The sequence below is a fragment of the Ceratotherium simum genome, chromosome X, assembly GCF_057802395.1.
Source record: "Ceratotherium simum simum isolate JZ-2026a chromosome X, ASM5780239v1, whole genome shotgun sequence".
Lineage (NCBI taxonomy): Eukaryota > Metazoa > Chordata > Mammalia > Perissodactyla > Rhinocerotidae > Ceratotherium > Ceratotherium simum.
Genome location: NC_141940.1, coordinates 74,359,128 through 74,375,575, shown reverse-complemented (window position 1 = coordinate 74,375,575; position 16,448 = coordinate 74,359,128). Strand labels below are relative to the sequence as shown.

At 41.9% G+C, this 16,448-nt stretch overlaps 1 protein-coding gene across 1 annotated transcript; it reads left to right on the top strand.

The window, feature by feature from the left end:
• Positions 1-14,174: 14,174 nt before the first annotated feature.
• On the top strand, positions 14,175-15,211 carry OTUD6A (OTU deubiquitinase 6A). Its single transcript, XM_004439881.3, has one exon. The coding sequence runs from the start codon at positions 14,241-14,243 to the stop codon at positions 15,114-15,116; it is 876 nt and encodes a 291-aa protein (XP_004439938.1). The 5' UTR covers positions 14,175-14,240; the 3' UTR covers positions 15,117-15,211.
• The last annotated feature ends 1,237 nt before the right edge of the window (positions 15,212-16,448 follow it).

The following is a 16,448-nucleotide window of genomic DNA, read 5'->3' as shown; positions in this document are numbered from 1 at the left end:
GGTCATTCCCTCCACTGGGCCACCCCAGAGGGGCTCCTCATTCATATCAAGCCCAGCCCTGAGGACTTGTGTTTTGTTATTCCTGCCTCTTCACACATCTGTCTGCCGACCCTGACCCCTCACCTCCTCCCTGGTCTGGGAGCTCTCAGGGGCAGAAACTGGGTCTTACTGTTCTCATATGCCCAGCCCTGGACACAGGCCACACACATAGGCATGCACTGACATTTGTTATAAAAATGCCTGAGTGGGTGGAGGCCCAACTTGCATGGCTGGCACTAGGCAAATCCCTGGGGCTTGGTTTCCTCAAATGTAAATAGGAGATGAGTACTCCCTCTTGGACTTGTGAGAATCCAGACAAGCAACAGATGGCCAATCACTTTGTGAACTGTGAAATGGTGTCCACATGTAGGTTGCTTCTGTCATTATCATTAAGAGGAAGAGTGGGAGGGTAGGGCTCAACTGGGCCTGCCCTGGGATGGGCTTCTCTCCAAGCACTGTTACCTTGGAGAAAAGGTGTCAGAAACTCAGGAGCAGAATCAATGACAGTGTGAGAATTTGGAATATCCTAGAAGCTCTGACTCCCCATCTGCACAGAGAAGGCCATGTGCCCAGCTGATGCATCTGCATGAATCCCACTATCTTAACACCAAACAGAGAAACAGTAAGCTTGTTTGGGGGCTTCCAGTCTTCAGTCTTATCCCCCTCCATCATCTCCCCACCCCATCCTCAAAATCCCTGGAGATTCTGAGGCTCAGAGACTGTCACAGCTAGAAGGCTCTCTGAGGTTTTTAATTCCAAGCCAGCCAGGGAGAGCTCCACACGGCCTTCACTGAGCCCCCTGCCAGTGAAATCCTTCTTCCTGCTCTTAGATCTAGGCCCAGCTCCCCAATGGTCCTACTCTAGGCCCCTGGAAATATACAAAAAATAAAGCCACTCTTTCCCTTACATAGCAGTTTTCACCCCACCTAGGTAGGGTTACCAGATAAAATACAGGACACCAGTTAGACTTTAATTTCACATAAACAACAAATGTTTTAGTATAAATATGTCCCAAATATTGCATGGGACATACTTAGACTAAAATGTCATTCGTTGTTCATCTGAAATTCAAATTTAATGGAGTCTTGTGCCTTTATTTGCTAAATTTGGCAACCGTTAAGACCCAGGATCATGTGGTCAGCAGTTAGCACACTGTGGCAGCCACGGTCAAGCCTCGTCTAGCATATCCAGAGAGCAGCCCCCACTCAGTGGCTCAGGAGGTCTGTGCGTCACCCCCAATTTCTCAGCTGCCTGAGAGATTAGGCTAGTCACTATCCTCTGCACTTGGTTTAGTCAAATTCTCTCAAAGGTGTCCTCATTATGCTAGGGAAGTTTTCCTGCATGCCTTGCACCCACCCCCATCCCATCCATCTCTTCTGCCAGCTGGGCAGAGTTTTTAGGCATTCTGGCTCAAGTGCTAGTTTTCCCTGTCTCCCATCTGGTAAATAAAGAATGATCAGGGGATGGAGGCCTGACCAAGAAACCAAAACAGGAGGTTAGTGATGGAGGGCAGGAAAGGCCAAGACTGACTCAGCTTGAAGGTGCCAGAGTGGGCCCCTAAGGCCTCAGAGGATTGGAAATGGCTGCTCTCCTCTGCCCTGGTGGGCAACGGCTACCTTTCTTGTTTCCAAAGGGCCCCCAGGATTTGGGGGCCTCACATGGCCATTTATCCTAGAAGACTCACCCCCACCTCTAACTTCATGCCACCAGTGACAGTAACGAGTCTCAAACTCTCCCATGTGTACTCATGTGATCCCTTACAGACTTGGAGGGGGACAGGAGAAGCTACTCTGAGTATATAGGCCTTCGATGAGGAGGAACAAAGGGAGAAACAGGGCTAGGACCCTAGTCAAGAGCGAGATTGTGAACCTCTGTTCCAAATCTCAGCTTCGATTTTGCATGTCATTCTGTAGTTACTTGGTTTTTGTCTGTCTTCCCCAACCAATTTACTTGGTTGTAAATTCCTTGAGGTTAGGGATCTTTATCTAGTTTGTTCACTGCTATATCCACAGTGCCTAGAACGGTGCCTGGCCTACAGTAGGACTGATAAATGGCAGCTGAATAAATGAATGAATGAGCAAAGCAGGTCAAAGGTAGGAGCAGGGTCAGGAACAAGGTGAGGGTCAGTACAGAAACCAAGCACGAACAGAGCAGAAAATTCTTGTGACCATAGAGCCTTAAGGGACAGGTGGGAGGATGAGGAAAGAGTAAATCCTCAGTGATGTACTCAAAAACCTTCAGTGAGGTTGGCTCCCTGTTGCCCGATCTCCCACACCCCCTTACTCACATTCCAACACCTACAGCCCAGAGATGTAATCCATCATCGGCGAGTGCTGGGGAAAGAGTGATTCTCCAGGTGCCCAGGGAGTGTAAGCCCTGGACAGGATGGGATAATTGCCATACATCCTCTCTCTCTCTTGTTTTTAATTGAAGTATAATTGACATACAATATCCTTTTAGTTTCAGGTGTACATCATAGTGATTCGATATTTACATACATTATGAAATAATCACCACAATAAGTCTAGTTATCATCTGTTACCACATAAAGTTATTACAACACTATTGACTATATTCCCTATGCTGTACATTGCATCCCCATGACGTATTTATTTTGTAACTAGAAGTTTGTACCTCTTAATCCCCTTCACCTATTTTGCCTGCCCCCAAACCCCCCCCGTAACCCCCAGTTTGTTTCCTGTATCTATGAGTCTGTTTCTGTTTTGTTTTGTTTGTTCGTTTGTTTCATTTCTTAGATTCCACATATAAATGAAATCATACTGTATTTGTCTTTCTCTGTCTGATTTATTTCACTTAGCTTAATATCATCTAGGTCCATCCATGTTGTCGCAAATGGCAAGATTTCATTCTTTTTTATGGCCAAGTAATATTCCACTGTATATATATACCACATCTTCTTTATCCATTCATCTATCAATGGACACTTAGGTTGCTTCCATATCTTTGCTATTGTAAATAATGCTACAATGAACATGTGGGTACATATATTTCTTTGAATTAGTGTTTTCGTTTTCCTCAGATAAATATCCAGAAGAGGAATGGCTGGATCATCACATCCTCTCTCTTTACACGGAAATATCATTCTATGCTGTTGTGTCTAATTAGGATGACTTGAATATACTGGTTTGTGTTTGACAATTTCTCTATAGACCTTGAGCTCACTGGAAAGCTCCCTCTGATGTGAGGTAGGAACCCAGTCCAGACAGATACCTAGAGACCATTAAACTCCAAACTAATGAGGATGCTGATTACCATGGAAACTGCCATCTCTTGTGGCCTCTGAAAGGGAGGAGGAATGGGGGTGGTAAAGTGAAAAGAAGAGGATGTGGACGAATAGAATGGGGAGCAGGAGCTGGGAGGTAGGGAGCAGGGTATGGTAGGGGGAAGGAACTGCCATTTATTACTATCTTCCTTGGTGCCAGACACTGGGCTGGGTGCTTAACGTACATTTGATCATCACAGCCCCCTGCAAGATAGGCATTAATTCTCTTGCACCTCCCACCTCACTGACTGGCAAAGCATATGCTGTTAATCAACAAGACGGTCTATGGCCAATCCCAGTGCTTCCTACTGGAAAAGGTAACCTTGAACTCCCTGCCATCTAATCCTATCGAAAGCTCAGTTGTGAGAAATGATATTCATAGGGGCCAGCCCAGTGGCATAGTGGTTAAGTTTGTGCACTTCCTTTCAGCAGCCTGGGGTTCGCCAGTTCGGATCGTGGGGGTGGACCTACTCACCACTCATCAAGCCATGCTGAGGCGGCCTCCCACAAAGAAGAACTATCAGGACCTACAACTAGGATATACAACTATGTGCTGGGGCTTTGGGGAGAAAAAGGTAAAAGAGGAAGATTGGCAACAGATGTCAGCTCAGGGCGAATCTTCCTCAGAAAGAAAAGGAAATGATATTCATAGAGAGCTGCCTGAAAAGCAGGCAGCCCATCCATTGCTGGAGATGCATAGCTGTACAAGGCAGGGGGTGTGCCCCAGAGGTTGGATCATGATTTCCAGATGGGAGAGTGTGAGTTGGGGAAAAGTGGGAGGGTGGAGTAGAGTGGAAGTAGAGAGGGCGGTAGGCTTTAGTGCAGAGTTGGAAAAGGCACATTCGATATTATAAATAACTACGGTTTCCTTAACACAAACTACAGACAGTAAAGCTCAGCTGGTTTTGCTGCACTTCAGGCCACAAAAACAAGCCCACTCAATGGGGCTTGACATTCAAAGGGACCTGTCATCCCTTCTACAGAATCTGAAAAAGCAATCTTGATTACAGCAAACAAGCAGACTCTACGTGACCATTGCCGTCATGCTATCAAAGTCCAAAAGGTGTCTCTTTCAGGACCAACATAATGGTTCTCTAAAATTTTCATTGCTTTGATTCATTTTAAGTCAAGGTATTTAATTTCTTTGAAACATTCAAATGACAGTAAGGGAGGGTGTGAAGTATTTTTGTTTATTTAAAATAAGATGGGGGAAGATGGTATAGATGCACTTTGCCCTATTTCTCTTGCTATTACAACTAAAAACTCTGGCCATTATGTATAAAACAAACATAAGAAGACTCTGAAAGGTGGAGAGAAGAAAGTAGACCACCTAGGTCCTCAGGATGAGAGGAATGACGTGAATTGTCTTTTTGCCTCCTATATCCCAGACTTAGAGCTGAAGAAGCCAGCAACCCAGACATGCCAACAGGCACAGACGAAAAGAGCCCCAACCAGAGCCTGCTCTCTAGCCGAAGGACTAGGAAAAGATCAACCTAGCAAGACAGAAAATTTTAGACAATAACCACTCTACTCCAGCCAAAACCAGAGAACAAACTGTGGCCCTGTTCCTACCCACACTAGCAAAGACTAAGGGAGGAGCTTAGACTTTCACACTCACGAGGCTGTGACCACATGCCTCAACACCCTCAACCCCCTCCCTGTTGGTGTGGTGTCAGAGAAGGCCAAGTACAGGGAAAGGACTTTCATCTCCACTGGCAGATAGCAAGACCCACCCACCATATCAGTAGAAAATGTGGGGAGCCTAGAATTCCACCCCCACCTGGCAGTATTGAAGTGCCCCCCTCTCTGCCCTCTGAGGTGACGTCAGAGAAGTCCTAGTGGAAAGTCAGGACTTTCACAACTGCCCAATGATAAAGAGGCCAAATTCCCATGCCAAAGGTCAGAGGAGGTAGTAGTAAAGGAAGCAGTAACTCGGCACTCCAACCCCTCTCAGGCAGGGAGCTGTCAGTGGAGGCCTAGTGTGGAGCAGAAACTCTCAACCCTGCCCAGCGGTAATAAGGAGTCCCCGTTTGGATCAGCAGAGGCCAAGTGGGGAACCTGGACTTCTACCTCCATATAGTAGTAATGATGTAACATGCCTCTTCTCTGCTGGTGGCAGTGTCAGAGGAGGCCAGCTAAAATATATGGGTTAAATGAGATTCAGAGTCTCACGGCATAATACCCAAAATGCCCAGGTTTCAATCAAATATCACTCAAGAACCAGAAAGATCTCAAACTGAATGAAAAAAGACAATAGACAGATGCTCAAACCAAGATGAGAGAGATGTTAGAATTATCTGACAAAGATTTTTAAAGGGACCATCATAAAAATGCTTCAACAAGCAACAAAGATGCTTAAAACAAATGAAAAAATAGACAGTCTCAGCAAAGAAATAGAAAGAAAATTAGACTGAGGAAAAAAAAAGAAATAAAAGTGTAGAAGACATAAAGAAGAACCAAAAGGAAATTTAAGAGCTAAAGTACAATAACCAGAATAAAAACTCAATGGATACACTCAACAGTAGAATGGAAGGGACAGAGGAAAAAATCAGCGAACTTGAAGACAGAACAATAAAAATTACCCCATCTGAACAACAGAGAGAAAATAGAATGAAAAAAAAAATGAATCAAGAGAATGAGAAGACAAGCCACAGACTGGCAGAAAATATTTGCAAAGCACATACCTGATAAAGGACTGTTATCCAAAATATTAAAAGAATCTTAAAACTCAACAATAAGAAAATGAACAACCTAATTAAAAATGGGCAAGACCTGAACAGACACCTCTCCAAAGAAGATATACAGAGGGCAAATAAGCATATGAAAAGATGCTCAACATCATATGTCATTAGGGAATTGCAAGTTAAAACAACAATGATACTGCTACACCCCTATTAGAATGGCCAAAATCCAAAACACTGACACCACCAAATGCTGCCATGGATGTGGAGCAACAGGGATTCTCATTCACTCCTGGTGGGAATGCAGAATGGTACAGCCACTTTGGAAGACAGTTTGGAAGTTTCTTACAAAAGTAAATATACTTTTACCATAGGATCCAGGAATTATGTTTCTTAGTATCTACTCAAATAAGTTGAAAACTTAGGTCCACACACAAAAACCTGCACATGAATGGTTATAGCAGCTTTATTCATAATTGCCAAAATTCGGAAGCAACCAAGATGTCCTCAGTAGGTGATGGATAAGTAAACTGTGGTACATCCAGACAATGGAATATTATTCAGCACTAAAAAGTAATGAGCTATCAAGCCATGAAAAGACATGGAAGAACAAAAAATGCACATTGCTAGGGGAAAGAAGCCAATCTGAAAAGGCTACATACTGCATGATTCCACCTATATGACACTCTGGAAAAGGAAAAACTACAGAGACAGTAAAAAGATCAGTGGTTGCCAGGGGTTAGAGAGGAAAAAGGAATGAATAGGTGGAACACAGAGGATTTTTTAGGGCAGTGAAACTATTCTGTATGATACTATAATGGTAGACACGTCATGATACATTTGTCCAAACCCATAGAAATGCACAACACCAAGAGTGAACTCTAATGTGAACTGTGGACTTTGGGTGACAACGATGTGTCAATGTAGGTCCATTGATTGTAGTAACTGTGTCACTCTGGAGCAGGATGTTGATAGTGGGGGAGGCTGTGCCTGTGTAGGGGCCTGGGGTATATGGGAACACTGTGTACTTTCCATTCAATTTTTCTGTGAACCTAAAACTGCTCTAAAAAATCAAGTCTATTACAAAAAAATTTTTTTAATCAAACAGAGCCTCAGGGACAACAACAAAGGATCTAAAGTTCCTGTCAGATTCCTGGAAGAAGAGGAGAAAGAGTGTGGGGCTGAAAAAGTCTTCAAAGAAATTATGGCTGAAAACTTATCATATTTGGTAAGAGATATAAACCTATTAATTCAAGAAGCTACGCAAAACTCAAATGGGATAAACCCAAAGAAATCCACACCAAGATACATCATAGTCAAATATCTGAAAACTAAGCACGAAGAAAAAATTTTGAAAGTAAAGAAAGAAACAACATCTTATCAATAAAGGAAAAACATTTCAAAAGACAGTAAATTTCTCATCAGAAACCATAGAGGCCAACAATAAGTGACACAACATTTTTCAAGTACTGAAAGAAAAGACTCATGAACCCAGAGTCCTGCCTCTAGCAAAAATATTCCTCAAGAATGAAGGGGACTTATTTCCGTATGATTTCCTTCATTAAGTAGTAGATAATAACAACAATAAACAAACACATAGAGACAGAGATTGGATGGGTGGTTACCAGAGGGGAAGGGGGGAGGGAGGAGGGTGAAAGGGATAATTCGGTACATGTGTGTGGTGATGGGTTGTAATTAGTATTTTGGTGGTGAACATGATGTAGTCCATGCAGAAATAGAAGTACAATGATGTACACCTGAAATTTTTGCAATGTTATAAACCAATGTTACTGCAATAAACAAAAAATTAAAAATAAAATAAAATAAAATAAAAAATGAAAAAAAAAAAAAGAAAAAGAAAAAAAAAAAAGAATGAAGGGGAAATTAAGACATTCTCAGATGAAAGAAAACTAAGAGAATCTGTCACAAGGAGAACTACCTGAAAGAATGGCCAAATGAAATTCTCTAAAAATTAAAGATAGGAGCCCGCCCCGTGGCGTAGTGGTTAAGTGTGCACGCTCCGCTACTGGTGGCCCGGGTTCAGATGCCAGGCGCGCACCGACGCACCGCTTCTCCGGCCATGCTGAGGCTGCGTCCCCTATAAAATGGAGGAAGACGGGCACAGATGTTAGCTCAGGGCCAGTCTTCCTCAGCAAAAAGAGGAGGATTGGCATGGATGTTAGCTCAGGGCTGATCTTCCTCACAAAAAAATAAAAATAAAGATAAAAGAAGAAATCTTGGAAAATCAGGAAGGAAGAACGAACATGATAAGTACAACTATGGACAAATACAATAGACTTTCCTTCTCCCATAAAGTTGTCTATTATGTTTGAAGGCAGAAGCAAAAATTAGAAAACTAATGTGGTTCTGAATGTATGTAAAGGATATTTAAGACAATTTATTATAAATAGGTGAGGGTAAAGAAAGGCAAAAGGAGATAAGATTTCTATGCTTCACTCAAACTGGTGAAATGACAATATCATAGATTTTGATAATACACACACACACACAGACACACATACATACACATACACACACATATATAAATGTACCTAAAGCAACCACTAAAAAAGTTATACAAAGAGATACACTCAAAAACACCATAGATAAATCAAAATTGAATTCTAAAAAATGTTCAAGTAACCCAAAAGAAAGCAGGAAAAAGAAAACAGAGAAATGAACACAGAACAAACAGAAAACAAAAAATTACACAGCAGACATAAGCCCTAACAGATTAACAATTATCTTAAATGTAAATTATCTATATAAACCAATTAAAAAACAGAGATTGGCAGAGTGGATTAAAAAGCATGACCCAACTATATGCTATCTACAAAAAACTCACTTCAAATATAATGATATTGAGAGGTTGAAAGTAAAAGGATAGAAAAATATATATCATGCAAACATTAATAATGAAAAAGGAGTAGTTATCGTAATATCAAATAAATTAGATGTTAACCCAAAGAAAATTACTGGAGGCAGAGGGGGCATTGCATAATGATAAAAGGATGAATCCACCAGAAAGACAAAGTGATAGTAAATATGTAGGATTTGCAACAGAAGTGCAAAATATGTGAAGCATAAAGTGATAGAACTGAAAGGAGGAATACAAAAAGCCACAATTAAGGTGGAGACTCAACACTCCTCTTTCAACAATAAATAGGAGAATTAGACAGAAAATCAGGAAGGATATAAAAGTCAACAACACTAGCAACCAGTGGAATCTAAACAACATTTACAGAATGCATCACTCAGCCATAGTAGAATACACATTCTTTTCAAGTGCCCATGGGACATATCTATGTCAAGATAGAAAACATTCTGGGCCATAAACAAACCCCCAACAAATTTAAATGAATTGAAATCATATAGAGTATGTTCTCCAACCACAAAGGAATCAAAGTTGAAATCAATAACAGAAAGATAACAGGAAAATCTGCAAATACTTGGAAACTAATAATTCACTTCTAAATAATCCATGAACCAAAGAGTCTCAAGGAAATCCAAAAAATACATTGGACTGAATGAGAATGAAAATACAATATATCAAAACTCATGAGATACCATTAAAATAGTACTGAGAAGGAGATTTATGGCACTAAATGCATACATTAGAAAAAGAGGAAAAGTCTGAAATCAATCATCTAAGCTCCAACCTCAAGAACCAGAAAAAGAAGAGTGAACTACACCCAAAGCAAGCAGAGGGAATGAAAAGAGAGAGCAGAAATCACTGAAATTGAAAACAGAAAAGCAATAGGGAAAACCAATGAAACAAAAGAGCCGGTTCTTTGAAAAGATCAATAAAATTGGCAAATCTCTAACAAGACTGAAAAAGAACAAATAACAAAAGAGAGAAGACACAAATTACCAATATCAGGAATAAAGCAAGGAATATCACTACAGACCCTGCAGACATCAAATGATAATAATGGAATACTATCAACAACTCTAAGTAGTCAACATAAATTTGATTACTTAGATGAAATGGACCAATTCCTCAAAAAACACAAACTACCAAAATTCACCCAATATGAAATATATAATTTTATTAGCCCTATAACTATTAAGGAAAATAATTTTGTAATTTTAAAACTCCCCCAAAAGCAATCTTTTGGTCCAGATGTTTTCACTGGAGAATCCTACCAAACATTGAAAGAATTAACACTGACTTTACACAATCTCTTCCAGAAAAACAGAAGAAGAGGGAACACTTCCAAATTCATTTTATGAAGCTAGTATTACCCTGAAAACAAAACCAAACAGAACAGTACCAAAAAAGAAAACTACAGACCAATATCTCTCATCAATGTAGATTTAAAACTCTTTAACAGGGGCCGGCCCCGTGGCTTAGCAGTTAAGCACACTCGCTCCGCTACTGGCGGCCCAGGTTCGGATCCCGGGCGCACACCGACGCACCACTTGTCCGGCCATGCTAAGGCGGCGTCCCACATACTGCAACTAGAAGGACGTGCAACTATGACATGTAACTATCTACTGGGGTTTTGGGGAGAAAAAGGGAAAAAGGGAGGAGGATTGGCAACAGATGTTAGCTTAGGGCCGGTCTTCCTCGGCAAAACAAAAAAAAAACTCTTTAACAAAACATTAGAGAATAGAATTCAGCAACATATGAAAAGAATTATAAGTCATGACCAAGTAGAGTTGATTCCAGGAATGCAAGACTGGTTCAATACTTGACAATCAATCAATGAAATCCACCATATTAACAGGCTAAAGAAGAAAAATCACACAAACAGTTCAATCGATGCAGAAAACAATATTTGACAAAATTCAATACCCATTCATGTTAAAAACTCTCAGAAAAAGAGAAATGGAGGGGAACTTCCTCAACTTGATAAAGAGCATCTACAAAAAACCTACAGCTAGGGGCCGGCCTGGTGGTGTAGTGGTTAAGTTCTCGCCCTCCGCTTCAGCGGCCTGGGGTTTGTGGTTTCGGATCCCGGGTGTGGATCTACACACCGCTCATCAAGTCATGCTGTGGCAGCATCCCACATACAAAAAATAGAGGAAGATTGGCACAAACGTTAGCTCAGGGACAATCTTCCTCAAGCAAATAGAGGAAGATTGGCAACAGATGTTAGCTCAGGACCAATCTTCCTCAGCAAAACAAACAAACAAACAAAAACCACCTACAGCTAATATTGTACTTAGTGGTGAAAAACGAAATGCTTCCCCCCAAGGTCCAGAACAAAGCAAGGCTGCCTGCCCTCACCACTCTTACTAAACATAGTGCTGGAAGTTATAATTAGTACGATAAGGCAAGAAATGGAAATAAAAGGGTGCAGATTGGAAAAGATGAAATAAAGCTGTCCCTATTCACAGATGACATGATCCTCTACATAGAAAATTCCAAGGAATCTACAAAAAAATTCCTCCTCGAAATAGTAAGTCAGCTGAGCAAGGTCATGAAATACAAGATAAACATGCAAAAGTCAATTTTATTTCTATATACTAGCAATGAACATGTGGACACTGACATTAAAAATTTAATAGCCTTTACAATCACTCAAAAAATGAAATGCCTAAGAGTAAATCTAGCTAAATATGTGCAAGACTTATGCACTGAAAATTATAAAATATTTGTGAAAGAAATCAATGAAAATCTAAAGAAATGGGGATACGTACCCAGGTGTTCATGGATTGGAAGACTCAACATAGTAAAGATGGTAATTCTCCCAAATTGATATGGTTTTAACACAATTCCTATGAAAATCCCAGCAAGATTTTTTTGTAGGTATAGACAAGATTATTCTAAAATTTATATGGAAAGACAAAGGAATTAGAATAGCTAAAATAATTTTGAAAAAGAAGAATAAAATTGAAGGAAAGGGTCTACTTAATTTCAAGACTTATTACATAGCTACAGTAATCAAGACTATATAATGTTGGTGGAGAGATAGACACATAGGTAAATGGAACAGAATAGAGAACCCAGAAATAGACCCACACAAATATGCCCAACTTTGATTTTTGACAAAGGTGCAAAACCAATTCAGTGGAGGAAGCATAGCCTTTCCAACAAATGATGCTGCAACAACTGGACAACCATAGGCAAAAGAATGAACCTCGACCTAAGCCTCAAACCTTACACAAAAAGAAACACAAAATAGATCACAGATTTAAATTTAAAACCTAAAGCTAGAAATCTTTTAGTAAAAAACAGGACAAAATCTTTGGGATCTAGGGTTAGACAAAGAGTTCTTGATACCAAAAACACAACCCATAGAAGGAAAAATTGAGGGGCCAGCCCGGTGGCGCAAGCAGTTAAGTGTGCGCGCTCCACTGTGGCAGCCCGGGGTTCGCTGGTTCAGATCCCAGGCGCGCACCGACGCACCGCTTGGCAAGCCATGCTGTGGTGGCATCCCATATAAAGTAGAGGAAGATGGGCACGGATGTTAGCCCAGGGCCAGTCTTCCTCAGCAAAAAAAAAAAAAAAGAGGAGGATTGGCAGATGTTAGCCCAGGGCTAAACTTCCTCACAAAAAAAAAAAAAGGAAAAATTGATAAATTGGACTTAAAAATTTAAAACTTTTTCTCTGAGAAACACCAGGTAAAGAGATGAAAAGACAAGTTCAGTGTGGGAGAAAATATCTGCAAACCACATAGCCAACAAATAACTAGTACCTAGAACATATAAAGAACTCTCAAAACTCAACAGTAAAAATCAGTCCAATTATAAAATGGGCAAACAACCTAAACATTTTACCCAAGAGGATATGGCACAGATGGCAAATGAGCACATGAAAAGATGAACACAATTAGCCACTAGGGAAGTACAAATTAAACCCACAGTGAAATGTCACTACACATGTATCAGAATGGCTAAAATAAAACATTATGACAACACCAAATTCTGGTGAGGACACAGAGAAACTGGATCCCTCATACACTGCTGGTAGGAATGTACAGGCATACTCTGGAAAATAGTTTCTTACAAAACTAAACATACACTTATAATATGACCCAGCAATTGCACTCCTGGGCATTTTTCCCAGAGAAATGAAGACATGTTCATTCACACAAAAAACCATATATGGATGTTTATAGCAGGATGTTTATAGCAGGTAATAACCCCAAACTGAAAACAACTCAGATGTCCTTCAACAGGTGAATGGTTAAACAAACTGCAGTCCATCCATATTGTGGAATACTACTTAGTAATAAAAAAGAGTGAAATTTTGATATATGCAACAACTTGGACTAATGTCCACTTTCCTCATGTGTGACAAGGGGGAAGTTGTCTCAAGGGCCTTCCTGTTCTGGAATTCAAAATACAGATGAGCAGGTTGGGGCAGGATGAGAGCATATTTGAAAGAGTTTAGGGCTTTATTTTATTTTTTAGAACTTCTGAAGATTCAAAATAACTAGAAAGATGTGGCTTGAGGATTGCCAGCTGTTGTGCTTCATGGGCATCCCAGGGAGCCCATTTTGTAAGCCGGGAACCCAAGAGAAGGGGAGTTGAGGGTAGGTGCATTCTGTTGGTACAAGCTGAGAGGTCCGCTTAGCTGTAGAGAACGACTTCAAGGAGAGTGGCTGTTGCCTTCTTACACTGAAACGAGACAGGGTGGATTTGAAGCCTAAACTGTAAGGACTCTCTGTTCCCAGGAACGTAAGGAAATGTATTTGTTCTGATACACAAAACTAACAGTTCCCCAGTCAAGGGACCTGAAAAGCTGTGGAAAGCCACACTGCCTCCTGAACACTAGGCATAACGGGAAGTCCAGCGTCAGAGCACATTCAGCTGGTGGTAGGGTATTTGTTATGGGATTCTCAAGCATGACTAGTGTCTACATTCCATTCAGGCTTGGAAATGAAGTAGAGAGTAACACTTCATGACAAAATTCTACAAGCCCAATTGTTGCACATAATGTGTAAAGGCGGGATCTTACTCACGGGATCTTACCAGCGGGATTTGAATCGGGCTAAAACCGGTAGCGCCCGTTGCTACGGGGTCTAATAAGGGCGTATTCAGGGTCTCCCAACAGCCAATCCTAGTGCCAGGCATGCGTGGGGGGGCGTAGCCGTGGAGAGACAGTAGCCAATGGCAGAGAGGGCCGTGAATAAGGCGAGGGCGACCAGTGGGTGAGGTGAACAGAGTGCAGCGGCTAGGGGAGGCTGAGGAGCTGTAGCCAGTTTGTGGCTTGAGCTGTTAGTCAGAACTGTAGCGGCTAGTTAAGCTGCCGCCAAACTTAAGATTCTCGCCTGCCGTTAAACATCATGGAAGATTCGCAGAGTGAGCATCAGCGGATGGTACGACGCCACCACCGCGAAAAGAAAGAGCTGCAGGCCCGCATCCAGAGCATGAAGAACGCGGTCCCCAAGAGCGACCGAAAGAGAAGAAAGCAGTTGCTCCTAGACGTGGCCCGCCTCGAGGCCGAGTTGGAGCAGAAGCACCAGCAGGAGCTGGAGAAGTTCCAAGAGAGTTTTCCTGATGACAGCAACCTCGATTCTGTCACTGAAGATCTTGCCAAGATGGATCTCGAGAACCAGCCTCCTCGCCTCTCAAGGGCACAAAGACGGTGCGAAAGAAGGGCGGCCATCGAGAGAGCACGCCTAGAGAGGATTGCCGAGGCCGAGAGGGAGCATCTGGCCAGCTTCCGCCACGACGAGGAAGAGAAGCTCGCCGCCATCCTGGAGGCCAAGAATCTGGAGATGAAGGATATCCCGGCCGACGGCCACTGCATGTACCGCGCCATCCAAGACCAGCTGGTGTTCTCGGTGACCGTGGAGAGCCTGCGGCGCCGCACCGCCGACTACCTGAGGAAGCACGTCGATGACTTCCTGCCCTTCTTCAGCAACCCCGAAACCGGCGACGCCTACAGCCGCAACGACTTCATGAGTTACTGCCACGACATCATGCACAGCGCGGCCTGGGGAGGCCAGCTCGAGCTGAGGGCCCTGTCACACGTCCTGCAGACCCCCATCGAGGTGATCCAGTCGGATTCTCCCGCCCTCCTCATCGGGGAGGAGTACACCCAGAAGCCCCTCACCCTCGTCTACTTGCGCTACTCTTGCAACCTCGGGGAGCACTACAACTCGGTGAAGCCCTTGGAGGCTGGAGCCGTCGGGGGCACCGCCCCGCGTCTCCTCTAGGCCAGACGGCGCCGGAGCCCTGCCGCCATTGCCGTCGCCGTCGAGTCGTCGCTGTGGTTACCGCTGGAGCTGACGCCGTCGCCACGTCTTCTCAGTAGGCTCCGTTTTGTTTCCTTTGGTTTTCTGTTTTTTCTTTCTTCATTTTACTCAAAATTCAGCCGCCTCTCTCCTTCCCCCCCACCCCCCTGTTTCCCTCCGTTGCCGTTCTAGCCTCCTCTCTCACTCCTTCGTTGCTTCCTTCATGGGTGGGGACCTGAGGCTCGTTGCAAGGAAAATAGCTGTGTTGTGCCATCTGAGGGAAGTAAGTTGGAGAAGTGCTAACACTTCTTGCCCTTAAGAGTCTTTGCCTCCCTCATCAATGAGAATTGGTCATGTTGCAAATAATTGGGGCATAAAAATGGACATTTGGTTCGATGCATTCTTAAGTTGAGGCAAATCAGTTTAGCTCAGAATCTTCAGATTGTCCAGTGAATGTGTTGGATTCCTCAGATAAAGTTGGAGCGTATATGATCGAAATGCTTTGTGAGTGCCTTTCGCTTAGCTCTTTGAAAAAAAAAATGTATCGTGAACTGTTTCGCTTTGCTTTTTGCTTAAGCTGCGTTACTCAGATGTCTCAAGTTACGAACAAGAGCTCCCCTAGTAGTTTGTTTTGTTTTTTCAGAAAAACTTGTGTGGTTCCAAATTAATTTTAGTTGTTTAGATGTTTGCTAAATTCTAAGTAATAGTGTTTGTTAAATTTAGACGTTTAATATAAGTGTCAAATATAGAAAGTAAATATACATAAACTGATAGGCTAGATAAGGTTTACTCTAAGATGTGAAAGATCTCAATTTAATTTCTTTTATTAAAGATAGGAAGGGATATGACTTTATACAAGTAGTTGATCCATTTCCTTATGTCTACAGCTGGTATGAAGCAAAAAGAGAGAAACTGATAAGTAGCTTAACTTACTGGAAGGGGTGGGATCTGAACTACTAAGTTTCTTTTATTCTCAGAGACATAAAAGGGTAGGACTTTATTCAAGTAGTTGATCCACTTTGTTATATCTACAACTGGGGTGACGTATGAAAGATGTGAATTTAGTAATTTTCCTTAATTCTTAGAGATAGAAAATTATTAAAAAAGATTTTAAAAAGTATTAAAGTAATTGATCCACTTTGTTATATCTACAGCTCATATAATGTCTGAATTTAGTAATTTTCCTTAATTCTTAGACAGAAGAGTATTAAAAAGAAATTTAAAAAAATATTACAGTAGTTGATCCATTTTGTTGTATCTACAACTGGTATGGGGAAAAGAAGTGAGCAGTATACTTTTGTTGATATTTGAGAC